The following is a 20,095-nucleotide window of genomic DNA, read 5'->3' on the forward strand; positions in this document are numbered from 1 at the left end:
AGCAACTTTTGCCCAAGTCTGGCAGTGGGTCCCGACAGTGGAGCGGTTGAGTGAACCATTTGGTGGTGAGAGCAGCGGCACGTCAAACTACTTTGGCCAATACAAATCACAACGAGGATAAAGATGCAAAAATGATGTGTGGATATGCAGAGAAGCTCACAGTTGGAAAATAAATTGTTTTATTACCAGAGTGGCTTTTCCCAACAAAGCTGCCATTTGAGCCCTTGTTTAAGCTAAGTGGCCAGCATTGCTACAGTGTTGGTTACAATCCATCCAAATCACTCCCAGTTTGCAATTATAAGTCAGTAAAAGAACCATTTTACCAACCATCATTTAGTAAATCAATTTGTCGCCATTTCTCTTTATTACGCCCACAGCAACAAACTATTTAATCCATTTGAGGGTTTATTTTTTTAATTTTTGGAACACCCAGATTCATATTTGATCAGGCAGGTGGGTGGACATCGTTTACTACTGCGGTGTAAAAACAAGTCAACCGTTTCTCGGATTATAACAATTCACAGCACAAGAAATTACTGATTTTTTAAAAATCAAAACTGCGTGTCGGAAACTAAATACCATATTTTTTGCTGTATAAGTCACACCTGTTTGCATAAATTAGCATGTCTGCAACTTGTACACCAAAATGACTAATATACATTTTTCCCCATATTTATAACCCGAGATCTGACGATTTCATTTGTTCTGACGTGGAAAATATTGAACACTATATTTTCAGCCACTAGAGGGCCCTCGACTAAAATGGCAAGCCAAGTATCTCATTAATAGGTTAAAGTGGCTATTAATGAGACGCTTGGCTTGCCATACCAAGCCACCTTCGTCTCGCTCTGGAACTCCAGGAGCAAATGTCAAATCAGCTTCATCTGCACCGTCCAGGTGAAATGCAGCTGATTTGACCATTAAAGTGCATTTATCAAGTAAAAGTTCAACCGAGACACACCTTTACTATAAAGTTGAGCAAACAAATTGTTTGTAGGTGGTTATCTTGATAAATTTTGTAGAAATGGACAGCGAGTCCTCCCTTTGCGCGCTCCCACATCAAAGTGCATTTATTAAGGAAAAGTCAGACTGAGCGCACCTTTACTATAATGTCAAGCAAACAATTAATTGTTTTTAAGTGTTAATCTTGTTAAATTATTGTTAAATTCCTCCCGTGCACGCTCCCGCGGCCACCATTTGGCAGACAATTGATTTTTGGCACAACAACGTCACACATTTCTGAGTGGTCAGCGGTGACGCGTAATAGATGCGATTTATACGATGAAGAGACATTTATGTTTTTTCCACTTTAGACATTTTTAGACTGATGCGACGTGTACGGCGGCAAGTACGGTAATCCTAAAATAAGATCCGACAGAGCCTGAATAGCACTTCGAGACCTCTCTGCACCACCGAACCCAAATCCATTTCAAACGGTTATTGTTGCAACAACAAAAAAAAAAAAAACAAGACGTCGGATCAGAAGAGGCAGATTAACAGAATCAAAAACCAGCAGCTCTGGCATAAACAGAACTAAAATAATCATCGTTCATAATCTGATTAAAGTGGGAGGATGAAAATGCACGACTAAAACTGCTTTGAGGTGACAGCGTTTCATAAATAATCAACGGTGAAAGCTTCGTTATTACAACTACAGAATCATTGTATCGTCTCTTTAGTCTGGTATTAAGCCATTTGTTATTCTGACAATTAGGCGTTGAATTAATGTTACGGTGCAAACGATCTTTTACTCATATTGGCTGTCTGACGAAAGGTAATCCAACCACCTACAACAAAAATAAACTTTAATTCAAGTTGAAGATGGGTTCAGTTTAGATGCAGATATCTTTTTACACTCGTGTCACCGTTTGCAGCGGCTAAGTGTTACTGGAATATGATCTGCTCGCCCCCCTGCTGCCGACAGCCGAGACACTCCAGAGCTTTTAGCTCGTGTTGATAATCACTTTGCGTTACTTACATGGGCCGTTTGCCTGAATTTAAAAGGCGCACACAGCAGAGGCTGCAGGAATGTTTCCTGCTTGTGGTTTTTGCTTCATTACTCGACAACAAGCGGTGAATCGGCATTCAGCCATCGCTCCCCCATGGCTAGCCCTTTTGCTGCTTTTAGCTCCCATTTCACTACTTTAGCTTTCAGCTAACGTTCAGCTGCGTATGGCTTCAAGTTGGTGATCAGGCTACGTTGTCGGTAAAATGCTGTCTGCAGTTCAAACTTCACCTTCTGGTGTCGTCTCTGAATGGAGCAGTCCCTCTCGTACAGATGGATGACGTTCCCGTATTTATCACCTGAGCAAAGACACAAGGTTAAAAACAGCGTTTGTGGTTTCATTAAAGCAACGGTTCAGGTCGTTTGACGTGGAGTCCTGTTGAGAACCTATGATTGATAATATCATACCCAATTTAATTTGAACACAAAATGAAAAAAAATTAAGGATTAATTGGAAGAGTAGTGTTTAAACTGTTCAGCGTCTGGCCATAAAGTGTTCAGGCAGAGAGGCTCAAGCTCCTTTCAAGTTCAAGTGGACAAATCTTTCTAATAAATGCCAAATTGAACAAGACTACAACAAATTGTTGCAATAATTAAACCGGTTTTAATAAATATCGACTGATGTTTGTATTTTTCCATCACATTTAAAGTAATAATATGCATTAGCATCGTTTATAAAACCAATTTAACATCTGATGATCTGAGGAGGTGGTGCAGTTGGTAGAGCTGCAGCCTCTCAGCAAGAAGGTCGCCAGTCCAAATCCTGGCTGGGGGACCACTCTGGGTCGAGTTAGAGAGGGAGGGAGGGAAGGAGGGAAGGAAGGAAGGAAGGAAGGAAGGGAAGAAGGGAGGGATGAAAGAAAGGAAAGAAGGAGGGAGGGAGGGAAGAAAGGAGGGAGGTAAGGAAGGAAGGAAGGAAGGAAGGAAGGAAGGAAGGAAGGAAGGAAGGAAGGAAAGGAGGGAGGGAGGGAGGGAAGGATGAAAGAAAGGTAGGAAGGAGAAAAGGAAGGAGGGAGAGAAGGAAAGAAGGAGGGAGGGAAGGAGGGAGGGAAGGAGGTATGGATGATCTGCGGACCCCACTTGGTGTTTTATGACCCACAGTGGGGTGCCGACCACACTTCACAGAATCACTGAATTAGTCACATGACCAACAGGATGATCAATACACAAACTGACCTGAAGAGAAAAACAATAAATCACTCACTGTTCGTTTCTAAACATTAAAGCCATGAAATAAATGTTGCCCGTCACCAAGAAGCCCTGAACCAAACAGAAGCAGTAAATTCTGACTGCTGCTTGTAAACAAAGACTCAGCACGACAAGAAAAATAAACGCACATGCAGTGGTGTCGGTCACTTTACGCTCAAAGTGCAGACAAGTTCCAGTAAAAGCTGGTGTTGAGTTTCAGCTCCGAGTGCGTTCAGGGTTTCGTTCAAAGGAAATTATGCTCCGATGGACAAAATTAATTTTCACTGGGTTTTTTTCCCCACAAGAACTTTGCCACAAAGTTTGAGGTTCATTTAGTTTTTTTTTTTTTTTTTAGTTTTTTTTTTTTATAAATCTCAAATGAATTTTCTTTAACCACTCTTCCATTCAAGGTTGCAGTGGAGCTGGTAACCATCTCCAGTGGTTATCAGAGAGGCTGGGAGCACCTGGACTGGTCGTAAGTCCATCGCAAAGACTATCCATTCGTGCTCTCATCCATAGTAACGAGTTAGTTTCCAGTGAATCCGACGTCCATTTTTCTGGGTCTGTGGGAGGAAACTGGAGGACCAGCATGCATGGTGAGAATATGAAAACTCCACATCATAAGCTCCCCAGCTGGGAGACTAACCTACGACCTTAGTGTTGCAAAAACTAACCCATTTACAGAAATGGTTAAAGGTTCAAATGAAAACTCACCAAGGATCTGAACTTCAATGTGTCTTGGCTTTTCGATGAACTTCTCTACAAACAGGGCTCCGTTCCCAAAAGCCGTCAGGGCCTCGGAGTACGCCCGCTGGTAGTTCTCCTCGAGTTCCTAACAAACACACAAGAACAAATCTGTATAGGCATTCATGAAGAGAACCAATTACAGTAGTTCCTCAATACTTCGCAGTTCGACTTTTGCGGACTCAGATCTTTCATGGGTTTTCAACGCAAGATTGTACAACACACGATTGGCTGATTGACGGAAGGCGACCAACCAGAGCATTTGAGGGGCGGACTGGTCATCAGGAACACGGGGACATTTCCCGGTGGCCTGGCCCGCTCTGTAACTGCCGAAGCAGACTAATAATCAAGCGCAACCCGAACCGAGCCATTAGTCCCCTTCAGCAATCACTGAGCGGGCCAGGTCACCGAGAAATGTCCCGGTGCTCCTGATGGCCAGTCCGCCCCCGGGATTGGCTCAGTAACCATAGCATCAGTCTATCTGCTCTTTTAGAGCATGTAGAGAGTTTAGAACATTGAGAACATTGCAAGAGTGTGAAAAGGGTTTTCAAAGCCTTAACATGTATAAATACTAAAGTATAACTTCCCTACTTCGCAGATTTTTATTTATCGCGGGGCTGTCTCAAACGCAACCCCTGCAATAAGTGAGGGACTACTGTATTGTACTTATTTTTCCTCTTCCTCCAGTATTCTCATGGTCCACATTTTTTTGGATGCACGTTTACCGGCCCCCAGGGAGCTGAATCCTACACATCGTCTGTGGTAGATCACTGCCCAACATGTTGAAGGTCATGGCTCAGTCTGTTTGTCAGCATGAGACATGCAGCCAGACCATCTAGTCTCTTCCTGTAGGGGAGCAGTGTGGCTGGGGGTGGAGGGACTGAGAAACACCATGCTCCCTTCCCGAACTTTGGGAGATCAAACTCCGGTTCATCCTCAGATGTCGTCTCGTAGCCTTGAGAAAAAGATGCTGCTGGAGGTGAAACTATCAGGTTTCTACGGCAACAGTACACGTCAGCGTCTATCGTGTTTCTCCCAGTTTGTTTCACAGGAACCAGCGCAAAGATGGCATTAAAAGGAGGCCTCGGATTTCACAGATTTACCAGAAATTTAAACTGCACATTTACTTTAAATGTCAGCGCTTGTTCTACATCTGATCGAATTAAATAAAGGCCACTTATGAGTAGACGACATTTAGCAGCAATAACAATTCACTCTAAAGCTTTGAGTCTCATAAACAGTGACATTTTACTCAAATTATACATGCAGGACTCATAATTATCACCATAAATCTGGTTATCTGACAACACCATCCTCTAATCAGTGGAGAAAATTTGACTGGAGAATGCGTCTGCACGTTTCTTCTAAACATTTGAGCCGGTGAACAATGTATCAGGTGCAGATGGTTAAAAAATTAAAGACATTTAGTCATAAGTTTAAAAAAAGAACAGTGAATGTTATCAAGTATTTCAACTATTCAGAGATATTTTACAATTCCACACTAATAAATGAAAAAAAAACTTATCTGTGAAGGGACAAAAAAGTACAACGATTTAATTAAATTAGACAAATTGTAAAATAAAAATAAAAAATCTATTGTAAATGAGTCCTCGAGGCTCAATGGGATTTACCCGTCTAAATAAAGGTTGAATGAATGAATAAAAAATTGCATTTTTACAGAAAATGCAGTGCGAATGCTTATTGCTGAAGAACTTGTTGAAAAACAGCTGAAATGAGCTAAAAATAAAATGTGCTGAAATGGAAGAACAAGCTAAAGTTAGTAGAAGAAAGCAGAAATAACACATTTGCTGAATTAGGTTTAAATAAGCAGAAATTAGGAAGTTAACTAAAAAAGCTGAAATTAGAAACACTGCTGAAAAGTAGCTGAAAAGACAGAAAGAAGCTTAGTGGAAGGAGCTGAAATGAGCTAAAAAAAAATGTTGAATTAACTGAAATAGCTAAATTTAGCACAAAAACAGCTAAATAGAAGTTGAAATAGCAGAAAAAGCTGAAACTAGAAAAAAAAAATCAGCTGAAACGAGCACAACAAATTGAAATTAGCAGAAAAGTTAATTAGGCGAAAAGTAGCAGAAATCAACATTAAAAACATGATTTGAAAACAGCTGAAATTAGATTTTTTTAAATGCTTTAAAGGTATTTTTTTCAGCCCATTTAGGCTGAAATTAGCAGAAATGAGCACAAAAAGTGGAAATTATCTGAAAAAAGCTGAAATTAGCAAAACAACAGCTGAAAAGTTGAGAGAAAAGCTACAAGAAACCTAAATTACTACAAGAGCAAATGTTTTGCTTAATTGGGCAGAAAAATGTAGAGTGCAAAAGTTTTGGAATTAGCTAAAAAAGCTAAAAATTAGCATAAAAATGGCTAAACAGTAGCTGAAATAGCAGGAAAAAAGCTGATAAGCAAAAAGGGTCATAACAAGCTGAAATTATCAGAAAGTTGGAAGCACAAAAATGTAGTTAGCATAAAGAATGCGATAGGAGCACAAAACAGCCGAAAGTAGCTGAAAAAAGTTTAAATTTGCACAATGAAGCTGAAAGAAGCTGAACCAGAACAAAATGTGAAAGGAGCTGTTAAAGTTTGTAAACAGACAAAGATAAGGATGGAAAATGAGCTCAATTGATTTTCTATGAAAAAAGTGGCAGAAAAGGCTAAATATTTCAAAAAGCTTAAGTTGCACCAATACCAAAAGTCACATCACCCTTCTCCTGAAACAGCTGAACGTTTTGATTTATGATTTGTTGAAAAAGCTGCGGAACGAGAAAGATGCTGAAAAACGTACAGAAGAAAAATGGATCGCCATAGAGTGAGCGCTTCATAAACTCACACAATCAGGGGTTCGTGAGATTTTGCTAACACAGAGAGCACAGAAACAAATGGGCGAAACCATGGTGAAAATATTTGGAACTGAACTCAACGATTCAGGAAGTTTTAACTGAATAAAGGCTGTTACACTCTGCACTGTTGACTCGTTTATAAATGATAAGTGACAGTCTGCAAACTTGACTGGTGCGCTGCTGAACGCGACGTGCAAGAGACGCAACGAACCTCGTTTTTAAATCTTTAGTGCGAAAACAGCCCGAGTCAGCAGCTGGGAGAACTGGCTCAAAGCTAACGGACTGAAAAGTCGTCAAGTCAATCTGCGCACCTGTCGTTCCTTAAACGACTGACGGGTTCCGACAGACTAAAAGTTGGAGAACTCCATTTGTAACCGTCACACGTCAGTTCAACCCGTCTGTCATTTGTTTTGCCACTAGAGCTTTGATGCGTGCCGCTCTTATCGTTTCCAGGAAGCACATCAAAACAAGATCAGGGTCTTCCTGCCTCATATTAGTCGACAACATACACATGTCGTCCTACGATGTGAGAACCGTTGAGCTCGTTCTTATCTCAGTACACAAATGACCTTCAAGCTGGCTTTAATGAGTTCAGAGTGAACCTGCACATTGTTGTTTCGGGTCTCCAAAGGACAAAGAAATCTCTTTACGGTGTCCTCATCGTATCTGCACAAGCTGCAGAGGCCCGCGTGGCTCCAACGAGCAACAAGAAAGGTCAACAGCTTGTTAATTAGACGGTGCTAGGACTCGGAGAAGGTCGTTCTTTGCTCCGGTTCATGACCTGCGAGGCTCGAGAGGCTCCAGAACGACGCGGCGCTGCCAGTTCTTCAATGGATCGGTGAGTAAAGAACTGCACCACCAAGAACCGATGCACGCCTCAGGAGTCGAGGGCGAACTCGACGTTACAGGAAACGGAGGACTCTGACGGGAACGTTGAAAAGAAAAGTCTGCAACAATTAGTCTGTACGTGGAAAGATTCAACAAACCACATCGTGACAAATTGAGCGTTTCCGCGACGTGTTCTGATCCAGTAACTTCTAAAAGAAATGGTTTCAGTTCTAAAGCGAACACTGGACCCTCGCTGAACTTCTCAGGGTCGTGCATTTACTTCACTTTTATTACCCGACACTCCTCAGTGTCGGTAAGGCCAGTCATTAAAGCGATAGTTCAAATCTTTTCAAGCGGCGTTTGGTGGGAGAACCAGTAACACCTTACCAGTTGAGGGATACAGTGAAGCCGCAAGAAGTGAACCGTGATACAGCGAGGGACGACTTTTGAACAGATCACAGGTAAGTGCCGATGGGGGGAAATATTTTCTTTACCCACTTAGATGCATTTGAACTGAAACCATCCTCACTAACCCTTTATTAAACAAGTAATGTAGTCCCTCGCTACTTTGCGTTTGGACTTTCGCGGACTCGCCCTTTTGCGGTTTTTCAAAATAAGGCTGGACATGACACACAATCGGCTGATTGATGGATGAGCCACACGAGCGGCATTGTTTATTTAAAATACATTTTTAACGATTTAGCGCCTGCTGCACCTGTGTGCAGCCCACAGGTGCAGGGAGAAGCTCCCTCCGCTCTCTGCCACCTGCAAGCGCCCTCTGCCACGCCCACATTTATCCTCCGCGCAACTGTTAACCGTTCACAACAATCCAAGCTGTACGGATTGTTTATTTAAAATATTACAGTATTTAAATTGTTTACACAGAACGAGGAGATTGGGAGTGAAACTTGAACTTTGACTATTGTATCTCTATTTTGCGATAATTCTCTTATCGCGGGGGGCGTGGTCCCCTAAACCCCGTGATAAACGAGGGACTACTGCAGTTTGAAAATGTTTATCTTTAGCCGTGTACTGAATATATGACTAACGGTGTAATATTAAATCATTCTGTCACTTGTAGAAGCATGAAACATACGACTGATTCGGAATGGTGATTCGTTTTTTCTTAACCGTTTTTTGCGAGGGCCCACCGAAAATGAACATACAACCCACTTTCGGGTTGTAACCCACCAATTCTACATCACCTTACAACGTAGCCGAGTTGTTTTGGGGTTTTTTTGTTAGATTTTTTTAATACCATTTAATTTTCACTTGTTATTCTCAATTTGTATCCTTTATGATCGCCTATTGTCGTCCACTGTTGACATCATTCTGTTAAAATCAGGTCTCTCTTGTAAACGAGTCTCCGAGGCTCAGTGGGATTAATTTGTCTAAATAAAGGTTGAATGAAAAAAGTTGAGATTAACTGCTTTAGCTCATAGTTAGTTTCACATCAAATGGTTATTACAGCAGAAATATAAAATATCTGTTGTACCTAAACTGCTTCCACTTATAAAATATAAGCTTTCAAATAATTAATTATACAAATTAATGTAAATAACGGTTTAATGTGAAAGTGATGACGATGTAAAGGTTTATAAAGCAACACACACTGTTTTTTAAGACAGTCCACTATGAGATTGGCCTCGTTTGGTCAAGCTGTTGGCTCTTTGAGAAATAGTTCAATTCTGTCCCGACTGGCAAGCCATCTACAACAGGTAACATACTGATGTTTTTCCATAACTTTTGCGTGGAACCCCATTTAAAAAGATCTGAACTTTTGCTTTAAAGTGAGATCAAAGTTCAAATAAAACAAAGTACAGTAGTCCCTCACTACTTAGCGGTTCTACGGACTCGCTCCATCGTGGTTTGTGACGTACAGTCCATAATATTGGACAAAAATAATAATTGTACACGACACGATTGTGGACTGTACAGTAATATTACTGTGCTCACGTGGTTGGGAAAAAGTTGATTACAAAAAATAATTAGGAAAGGCGCTGCCATTTTGTCGTTTTCTTTCAATAATTCTACACTAGCACCAGTCCACAAGAACTACATTACCCACAAGGCAACAGTGCACTTCCCAGAATTCAACAGTACCTCCAGCCTGCTGCTTTCTGCCAAAATGGAAGGAAAGTTTTAATCGTTTGGTCCTTATCCATGTTGACTTCAGCACTTAGTGACAGCAGAGAGCCGATCAGAACCGGACCAGAACCGGACCAAGGCTGGTGAGCCATAACATTTTTCAGTACTGTACAGTACATGTACGCATGTCGTTAAAATGACGTAGGTTTACGAATTTAGAACATTGCAAGAGTGTGGGAAGGGTTTATAAAGCCTTAAAATATGTAAAAATATTAAAATAAAAGTTGTTACTTTGTGAAATTTAATTTACTGCGGGCGGGTTCGGAACAGAACCTCCGCAATAAACGAGGGACTACTGTATGTTGGGGTGGCTCAGTGGGTTACGCTGTGCTCCTCCAGATCTGAGCCGTGGGTTCGAACACAAACGCTGCGCTGAACGCGGATCACTCTAGGGCGGCACGGTGGAGCAGTTGCCAGAGCCGTTGCCTCACAGCAGGAAGGTTGCTGGATCAAATCCCAGTCTGAACCGTCTGCATGTTCTTTGTGCATGTGTGGGTTTCCTCTCCAAAAAAAAAAAAAAAAACACTTTGGCTAATTAGCTGAAACTTGCTGTGCAGCTTTAAGTTGTACATTTCTTTCAAATATAATTTATATAATGTGCCTGACCGTTATCTTGGTGTATCCAAGAACAAAATGTAGTTGTTCTATAAAAGGAGTTTCCAGAGACCCGCTGTGGAAACAACTGTTCAATGCAAGAATAAATGACAAACTGTTGAAGAGGCTTAGATCTGTGCATATAGATTGAACTGTTCTCATGTGATCCTTTAAACTTGGACAGGGTCGGACTTCAGAGACAAATCCAGAGAAGCAGTGTTCGTATCGAACGGCAGCTCCCTCTGAAGGATCGATAACGCTGGTACAGAAAACTAACTCGGCATCAGGTTGACTCTAAAGTAAAGGCCAACTCCGCTGGCCTGAGGGAACTCATTTTCCAACTGAGACGTGTATCCGTGACAGAATCAACCCGTAAAGAATGGCTCGTATGATTTTTATTGGTTTTATTTAGCCATTAGTCTCTTCTAAAGGCCTGCCTTGGTCCGCTTTCAGATATCAATAAGTTGTGGTTCAGACTTTTCTTTCATCCAGTCAGAATTTTTCCACAAGCTTTTCCCAAAGGACCACTTCTACTGAACAAAACTCAGTTTAGTCTGAAGCTTTAGTGCATCTTAACTGTATTAAAATATACTAATCAGTCACGACGTTAAAGCTACAAACGGCTTTAGAACAGTGATCATTTACGTCAATAAATGGGTCTGCTGGGAAACTTGGTGCCTTAAAGACCGAACAGAGGATTCCCCGGCAGCTCAGAAATGACATTAAACACAAAAAGACTACGCCATTTTTTTTATATCTATACAGAACAAATGATCGAGGGGAGAAAGAAAGTAGATGACAAACAACAAACCTCAACAATAGGAATACAGAGCTTCTACAGAATCGAATATTAATAATTACTAATGGAAAATCAGACGCTTCCCCTAAAAGTCAAACTTCTACAAACCATCTCTCTCCTACAAGTCAATCTTCAGGAAATCACACCTTTACTCTTTCCCCGTTCTCAGTTAGTGAGGTTAATGAACTGTTGAAAGGTCTAGACCAGGTGTGTCAAAATCAAGGCCCGGGGGCCAAATGTGGCCCTCGATGACATCTTAGCTGGTCCCCAAGAAGTTATTTTAAAAAGGTAAAATACTTTTATATCACTTTCATTGTTTTCAGTAATCATTGATGATGATGTCAAAAGTGCAACAGAAAACGTCAAATAAGACCAGTCAAAATCTTGAGGAACCTGCAACCAAGAAAAAATTTTGGGCATCTAGTTTGAGTTGATGTAGATTCTGAAACCGGCCCTTAGTTTTAAAAAGGTTTTAATTTTGGCCCCGTTTTGTAAGTGGGTTTGACACCCCTGGTCAAGACTAAAAAAAATCTGCAGGTCCAGATGAACTTCCACCTTATTTCTTAAGGCAGGCTGCTCATATCATCACAGTCCCTGTGACCCACATCTTCAATCTCTCCATAAGTCAAAACTCCATCCCAGACACTTGGAAAACAGCCTTTGTTCTTCCTTTGCTGAAGGGAGGTGACCCCCCCTCACTGAACAACTATCGATCAATCTCTAAACTCTGCATTTTAGCCAAGGTTCTAGAAAAACTGAAACTCTCAAATCAAAAATTACCTGGACTCATTTAACATCTTACCTCCACATCAATCTGGTTTCAGGAAACAACACAACGACCGCGTCACTGAAGGTTCTTAATGACATCGTTGAAGCACTGGATGCTAAGGATTATTGTGCTGCACTTTTCTTAGACCTGTCTAAAGCTTTTGACACTGTGGATCATGACATCTTGTGTCATAAACTCTCAGAAATTGGTTTCTCAGAACACACCATTGGTTGGTTCTCTAACCATCTCTCAGATTGAAGGCAATGTGCTCAACATAATGGTACTTCTTCCAGTTATCTATCAGTCAGTAATGGTGTACCACAAGGCTCAGTCTTAGGATCCACCCTCTTTACAATCTACATAGGTACAGTAGGTTGAAGCATCCCTGATGCATCTTTACATTTCTATGCTGATGACACAGTTGTTTATTGTCGAGCTAAAACAGTTGCTAAGGCTTTCCAGCTTTTGAAATCTGCATTGGACATCATCCAGACTGATTTGTTCCACCTCAAACTTGTCCTAAACACAGACAAAACCAAAGGGATGCTTTTTTCAAACAGGAAGTCGGTCCCAGCAGTTCTTCCTCTGATCTCATCCTCAAATGGTGTCCCCTTCTGAGTTTGTTGATTCCTATAAATATTTGGGTATCTTGGTCGATTCGCATCTCTCTTAAGCTCCATGTGGAAAACTTGGTAAAGAAACTGAAAGTTAAACTGGGTTTCTTTTTTAGAAACAGATCCTGTCTAACCCTGAATGCTAGAAAACGCCTTGTATCTGTGACTTTCCTTCCCTCCATTGATTACGGTGACATTATTTACATGAACGCGCCTACAAGAACCCTGCAGATGTTGGATGCTGTCTATCATGGTGCACTAAGATTCATAACTGGCTGTGATTATCGTACCCACCACTGCACCCAGTATTCACTGGTTAACTGGACATCATTAACTTCACGCAGACTCTCACTGGTAAATTTTCATCTTTAAATCACTTCTTGGTCTGTTGCCTTCATACATCTCCAACATGTCTCTATGTGAGTGCAGCTACAGCGTGCGCTCTCAGGACATTATTACCTGCAGTGTTCCCTCAATGAGGACTGAACAAAAAGATTTGAAGCTCTCGACCTTGACCTCTCTAAGTGACGTAAAACATCTGTTACGTTTCTGGCATAAACCAATGCAGACATGTTCCTGTTTTTAGTTTTCTACATCACCTTATAATCGAGCTGTTTTTCGCTACTATTCCTCTTGATTGGCCTTTTGGTTGCTATTGTGTTTTGATTGTTTTGACTTGTAAAAAAAAAAAAGGCAGAAATTTCCAACAAAAACAGCTGAAAAGTAGCTAAAAATCAGAAAGTTTAAATTACCAAAAGGAAGTGGAGAGATTGCAATATTGCTGAATTGGGCAGAAAAAGTTTAAATGAGTGCAAAACAGCTAAAAAGTAGCTGAAATAGCAGAAAAGGCTGAAACTTGCATAAATAAGCTGAAATTAGAAAGATGCTGAAAAAGGTACAGAAGAAAAAAGGATCACAATAGCGTGAATGCTTCATAAGTGTTCACACAAAGTGAAATTGATCAAAAGGATCGAGACTCGATGATTGTAATCAGTCAGGCTAAGTGACATACTGTAATTTTCAGGACGTGTGGAGTGATTGACAGCTCGGACAGGGTTATTTTCAAGCAATCTGACCCACGTGAAAACAACTTCAATGCTATTTTTTCTCTTTTACAATAGAAGAACGGTGCGACAGCCAGCTGTTCGGTCAAATTTTAAATAAAGTGCTCACCTCGTACTCCCGGACCACTCTCATGCCTCGACCGCCTCCTCCGTAAGCTGCTTTGAAGATGATGGGGAAGCCGTACGTTTGGGCAAACACCTGCGCCTCCTGCAGACTGGCGATGGGAGAATCTGTTCCCGGGACCACTGGCACACCTTTACAGGAGAAAGTGAGAAGTGTAACTAACTTTGCCATGTTTTGCTTTTTTTTTTTTTGTTCGTTTTACCAGAAGATTAGTTTCGTGGCACAAAGTTAAGAGATCTGCGCTTTCATTTCAGCATGAACAGAATTTTCACATTTATGTCCTAAGCAGGTGAAACGGTTACTATATGCTGGAGAAGCAAAAACAGTTTGTACTTTTATACTTGACTAAATTCTTAGAGCTCCCAGAAGAGCAAAGTAGATGGCAAAAGATGGCAGCAGGAATTAGATACGTTGATAAAAATTAACGAGCCTTGCGAGCGTCAGCGTGTCGATCATCGTTGGTCTCATTTGGTTATTTGTGTGAGCATCTTTCGTGTTCCACAAGGTTTTTCTTTGCCATTTCAACAAATCGTAAAATCAAAACGTTCAGCTCTTTCAGAAGGGTGCTATGACTTTTGGTATTGGTGCAACTTTGGCTTTTTGAAATATTTAACCTTTTTAAATTTTCCAAATTGAGCTCATTTTACATCCTTCAAATCCTTATCTCCGTTTACAACTGCTCTTTTCACATTTTGTTCTACTTCAGCTTCTTTCAGCTTCCTTGTGCAATTTTTTTTTAATTCAGCTACTTTCAGCTCATTTCAGCTGTTTTGTGCTCCTTTTAGATTTTTTTCCTGCCAGCTAAATATTTCTGTGCTGCTTTTTTCTTTCTGCTAATTTCAGCTTGTTATGATGCTTTTAGCTCATTTCTGCATAACTGTTTGCCATTTCAGCTACTATTTAGCTGTTTTATGCTAATTTTAGCTTTATCTGCTCATTCCACATTCTTTGCACTCGATTCAAATTTTTTCAGCCTAAATAAGCTCTTTAGCTGTCGTTTTATTTTTTCATCTTTTCTCAGATAATGTCCACTTTGTGCTCATTTCTGCTTCTTTCAGTCCAATTGGTCAAACATGTCCCTTCTGCTAATTTAAGCTTGTTCTACTTTTTCAGCTATCTTTGTAGCATTTTCAAGCTAATTTCAGCTGTTTTCAAATAAATTCAAGTTTTTGTGGTAATTCCTGCTACTTTCAGCCTAATTAACTTATTTCTGATAATTTCAGCTTATGCTCCTTTCAGCTTAATTATACTAGTTTCAGCTTCTATTTAGCCGTTTTATGCAAATTTTAGCTTTTTCAGCCAATTCCATATTTTTGAACTAATTTCAGCTCTTTCCACTTCCTTCTGGTAGTTTAAGTTTCTGCCTTTCGGCTACTTTTCAGCTATTTTTTGCCAGTTTCAGCTGTTTTAACCAATTTCTTAATTTTTGTGCTCATTTCTGCTTATTTAAACCTAATTCAGCAAATATGTGTTCTTTCTGCTTTCTTCTGCTAATTTAGGCTTGTTCTTCCATTTGAGCTACATTTCAGCATGTTTTTAGCTAATTTTAGCTGTTTTTACCAAGTTCTTCTGCAATTAGCATTCACACTGCATTTTCGCAGGAAATGCAATTTCCCTAGTTAATGCTTAAACTACTAATTCAGTGCAATGTCAAAGTTCCACTCGGTGTATTTTGTCTGAGAATATTAGATTAAGCGACTTGGAAAAGAAAGTTAAAGATAAAACTGATATATACATGTATAAGAATAAAGTAATATAATCAAAGCAAGCTGTCACATGATGATTTAATATAATACAACCAACAAGTGCTTGCTCAGCTCATCGTTCTGTGTGACAAACTGAAATGGTTTCATCTTGGGCTCAACAACTGCAGGACATCAGTTCCTCCGAGCGTTAACAAAACGATGCGCCTCACCTGCGCTGATGGCCAGGGAGCGAGCCTCCACCTTGTCGCCCATCTTGCGGACCGTTTCCGGGCTCGGTCCGACAAACCTCACTCCTGCATCCACACAGGCCTGAGCAAAGTCCGACCGCTCCGAGAGGAACCCATAGCCGGGGTGAATGGCGTCCACGTTGTTGTCCTAGGAGGAAAAAGAGTGCATGTGAAGTGTTAAGTTACAAAATTACATGTAGAGATAAAATGAAACTAGAGAAGTTCAGGAAAGAAAAAAAAAAACTCAAACTCAAGGTTTGTGTACTTTTATGTTTTGAGATGGGCACAGAATTACACAGGGTGGAGAGGATTTTAAATGGTTTCTAAAAGAAACTCAAGTTCAAGTTGGTTTCATCCATATAAAGTACTTCGGTCAACCAGAAATCATCCGATTCTTAGATTTTTGGCAAAATACCTCAAGAGCCACAAGGCGGGTTTTGTTGAAACTTTTAGGAAGTTCCCATTTTATGCACAACTTCACAGTCAGCTTGATTGAAGATGGCCGCCACAGCTCATCGATCGTAAACACAGAAGTAGTTAAAACTTGGTGGGCCTGTCACGATAAATTTTGCTGGGCTATTAGTTGTCTCAGAAATTAGTGCGATAAACGATCATTTTGATTGAAATTTGACAATAATTAGGAATTTGTCAAATTTAAGAAGAAATGTTGATTTTTTTTAGTGTAATGCCTATTTTGACCACAGGATGGCAGTATAAGACTGTTTGAACACAAGGATGGATAGTGAGGGAGCGAACAGCACGTCTCTAAGAAAAATGGGAGGGAGGCCCCTTGACGTGACATGGGCTGTCTCTTGTTCATGTTTTTCGGTTCTCAAAATGGCGTTTGCTCGGTGTGGTTTGAGCTCTTTAGCTTAGTATTTTTCACACAAAGCTTTTAATTAAAAAATTAAATAAAATCGGGAAACAAGTTCTCAGCTTCCAATAATTCTCAGTCAGGTCATCTGGACAGTTTCTTTGTTATAGAGATGTTTCACCCTCTGCCCGGAGAGCTTTATCAGTCTGACGAGTTCCAGTAAACCATTTCCCCACCAAGCAGTAAATTTTTAAGTGGACCAACCAGTTTGCTGGAGCTAAGATGGTTCCTGGGGGCCGTCCTTGACTCCTCCCAGTCAGGCAGCCACAGCCAAAGTGGTTCAAGGCAACAAAGTTCACGCTCAATCATCCAGGTATCAAATCCAATAATTCTCAGCCAGGTCATCTGGACAGCTTCTTTCTTCAGGGAAAAATAAACCTTATACACGAAGGCACGGGTTTCGACCGTGAATTTTGGAGCTTAGACAAGACGGAGGTTTTATCCCGAGGTCGGCCTGTTAGCTTAGCTTGTAGCTTAGCTTCTCAGCTAATCTGCTTTTAACGATCCAAAAATGTGATTTTGGGCAGTTAAAATGGATTTTAAAGAGATATGAGAAAGGGAGGGGTCAGTGAAGAGAACTGGAGTTGAGCCTTTTGTCATCCAGTGTCTTCAGTAGAAAGAGAGACACGAATTAATGAAATTAATGAAAATTAGCTTGATAATTTTCATTTATCATGCGATTAATTGATTTGTTTATCGCAACAGGCCTATAACCGTCAGCTTTTCAGATGAGCTACAGTTCAGGGTGTTATTGGCCAAGAATCATCCCTAATGAGCCAATAGATAGAACAGGATCTACAATTAAAACTTGAACCAGCGGACAATAAAAACTCAAGGGATGCCAGTTTTTGTCTTTATTGTCCATTTTATTAGGGCAGCACGATGGCTCAGTTGGTAGTGATGCCGCTTCTCTGCGAGAAAGTCACCGCATCGAATCCCAGCCAGGGAACCTTTTTGGGTGGAGTTTGCATGTTCTCTCCATGCGTGGGTTTTCTCCGGGTACTCCAGTTTCCTCCCACAGACCAAAAACATTCACGTTAGCCTGAGTGGTAACTAAATTGTCCCTAGGTGTGAGTGAGAGAGTGAAAGGTTTGTCTCGTTTGTCTCTATGTGTCTCTGTGATGGAGACACCTGGACCCTGCCTCCATCGAGAGGCAGGGTCCAGGTGTTCCCCCGCCTCTCGCACAGTGACTGCTGGATATGGGTGCCAGTGACCCCCAAAATCCCAAAAATGAAGAAGAGGGTAAAACATTAATAATGGACAATGGATGGAGGGATAAATATTTATTAATGTTGAATTACACTAAAACCTCATTCTGAATGCTGTCAATGGATAAAATTTCAGATTTGGTACGCAGTGGAGCCGAATCCTGATCCTCGTGGGCCGCTGCACGTTTTACTCGCTTCCTTAATCTTCAGCAGGTCCTCGAGTCCTGCAGAAGCCTGTTAATCACTCCGTTTATTTAAATCAGGTGTCTCAAAGCAGACAAACCTCTAAAAGAACAACAAGACATGGGCCCTCGAGGACCAGAACTGGACCATCTCTAAGGCAAGGAGGGAATGACATTTAAACACAGTGTTAGTTACAATCACTTATTTAAATATCTGCTCAGTGGACACCAGTACGACACAGAGAGAGCAAAACAAGCATAATTTAAAGGTCCAGGGGAGGCCAAACACACACACACACACACACACGGAGGCTGGTACAGTAGTTGCTGAGGGTGAAAGATAGAGCCATCTCTGGATGGTTGTGTGCCATCTGCTCAAGGCGTCCAGTAATTATGGGCTGTCCTGTTGTTCAGGGAGCGATTACTGCCAGGCCAAAGGAGCCATGCTACCCCCCCCCCCCCCACCACCACACACACACACACACACACACACACACACAAACACACACAATGGAGGCTGTACGCATACAAGCAGGTTCAAGCGTCTAAAACGCAGACCTGAATAGTGAAAAAGGATTCAGACAGCACACACCGGGGTGCACAGAGAACAGTCTCTTTTCCACATTCATCAACCTACAAAACACAGAAGGTACAAAAATAAAAGATTTGTGTTCAACACTGAGCGACAAGAGTAAACAGCAGGTAAAACGTCGATTCTCGCAGCGCAGGGAAAGAACACACACATTTGGCTGGCGTGGAGTGGCTGGGCTCCCTGACAGACTGATTCACAGAAACGAGTTGGACGGAAAAGCCTCCAAACAACCTCGACTTGGCTGCTGGACCGCACGCCCACGTAGAAAATTATAACGCATGAGAGACGGATCAGAGAAATGACAAAAAGCAACTGTCGGCTGGCTGATCCTGGGACGACGGGAGGAAGACGGAGCGGCGAGGAGTAAAAGAGCGGCGAGATGAGGATCAGCAGGAAATGAAGGTGAGGAACGAAGATGGACACGATATTCACCCGGAAGGACACGGTTGGAGAACACAAACACACCGTGTAGAAAGGAAACTGGGGACAAAAGAGGCGCAGGTGTGCAAAAACTATTCTCTCTCTAAAAACAATGTTCCCTTTATTCAAATTATTTCATTAAAACTTGGAATTGAGATAAATATGATGAAACTTTTTGTTAAGCGTTAGCAGAGACATATGAAAAATAAAAAGTGCCACTCCTTTTTCTCTACAGATTAAATGTAGAATTAAATGTAAACAGAATTCACGACAGAGATGTCGGATGTATTGCGACTAGAGCACAACCAATATTTCGGTACGGCCGATACTTTAGGCCAACATAGATGCTTGGGGACATACCAGTATCGGTGACAATTGGGCCATCGTGCGCAAATATAAAACTTCTAATTTTCACCCCTAAAATGCTGGGAACCAGCTGTAAGTGTGCAATGTGTCCAGCAGAGGGAGCATGAAGACTACTTTCAAGTCATGGCCTCTCACTTAAGTTTCACTTTCAGCACAGCCAAAGCAGCGAGCAATACTGTGTTGAGTATTTTGCTGAAAAGAGCATGGTAAGTTTATTTTAACTGATCTGTAAAAAGACAACTTAGTTTGTTTTCCATATATATTTGTGTGTGAATGACAGGGATCAACTTAAAACACTTTGGAGAACGGTTCTTTGTGAAGTTCCGCCACGTTTAAAATGGCGTCAACTTCAACAAACTATTCAGTGCTCGATGGAGTGTCTACGTATACGTGTCTGCTTAATTGCTGGTTTTAGCCTTTGGCTCATGTTGCTAGTTTTAGCAATGATTTAGGTAATTTTAGCATTTATACACAGTTTCGGTAATTTTACGTTTGTGGTGTAGTTTTGCTAGTTTTAGCTCTTGGGTACAGTTGTGCTAGTTTTTGATTTTTGCAACTATTTAGCAAATTTTACCTTTTGATTATATTATTTGATATTCACAGTTGTAGTGGGCTGTGGGGCTCCTGACACATTTTATTCAGTGAGCGAAGGGGTAGAAATGGCTTTCAATGAAAAAGGTTGCAAACCTTTGCTTTAGATCAATAAAAATCAAGTTTTCAGTTGAGACACACCGATCCAATATTAGTATCAGTATCGGTGCCAATATCGGGGGGGGGGGGGGGGGGG

At 41.1% G+C, this 20,095-nt stretch overlaps 1 protein-coding gene across 2 annotated transcripts in view; it reads right to left on the reverse strand.

Annotated features, from left to right (window-relative positions):
* The window catches only part of LOC119409659 (pyruvate carboxylase, mitochondrial), a 472,483-nt gene that overhangs the window by 419,289 nt on the left and 33,099 nt on the right, over positions 1 to 20,095 (reverse strand). For both annotated transcript variants that reach the window (XM_037676564.1, XM_037676571.1), the window contains exons 5-8: positions 15,648 to 15,813; positions 13,718 to 13,863; positions 3,908 to 4,025; positions 2,237 to 2,304 (exon numbers count right to left, since the gene is read on the reverse strand). In XM_037676564.1, the coding sequence (XP_037532492.1) occupies positions 2,237 to 2,304; positions 3,908 to 4,025; positions 13,718 to 13,863; positions 15,648 to 15,813 (498 nt within the window). The remainder of the gene's footprint in view (positions 1 to 2,236; positions 2,305 to 3,907; positions 4,026 to 13,717; positions 13,864 to 15,647; positions 15,814 to 20,095) is intronic.

This window comes from Nematolebias whitei, chromosome 1 (assembly GCF_014905685.2).
Source record: "Nematolebias whitei isolate Nwh7 chromosome 1, NemWhi1, whole genome shotgun sequence".
Lineage (NCBI taxonomy): Eukaryota > Metazoa > Chordata > Actinopteri > Cyprinodontiformes > Rivulidae > Nematolebias > Nematolebias whitei.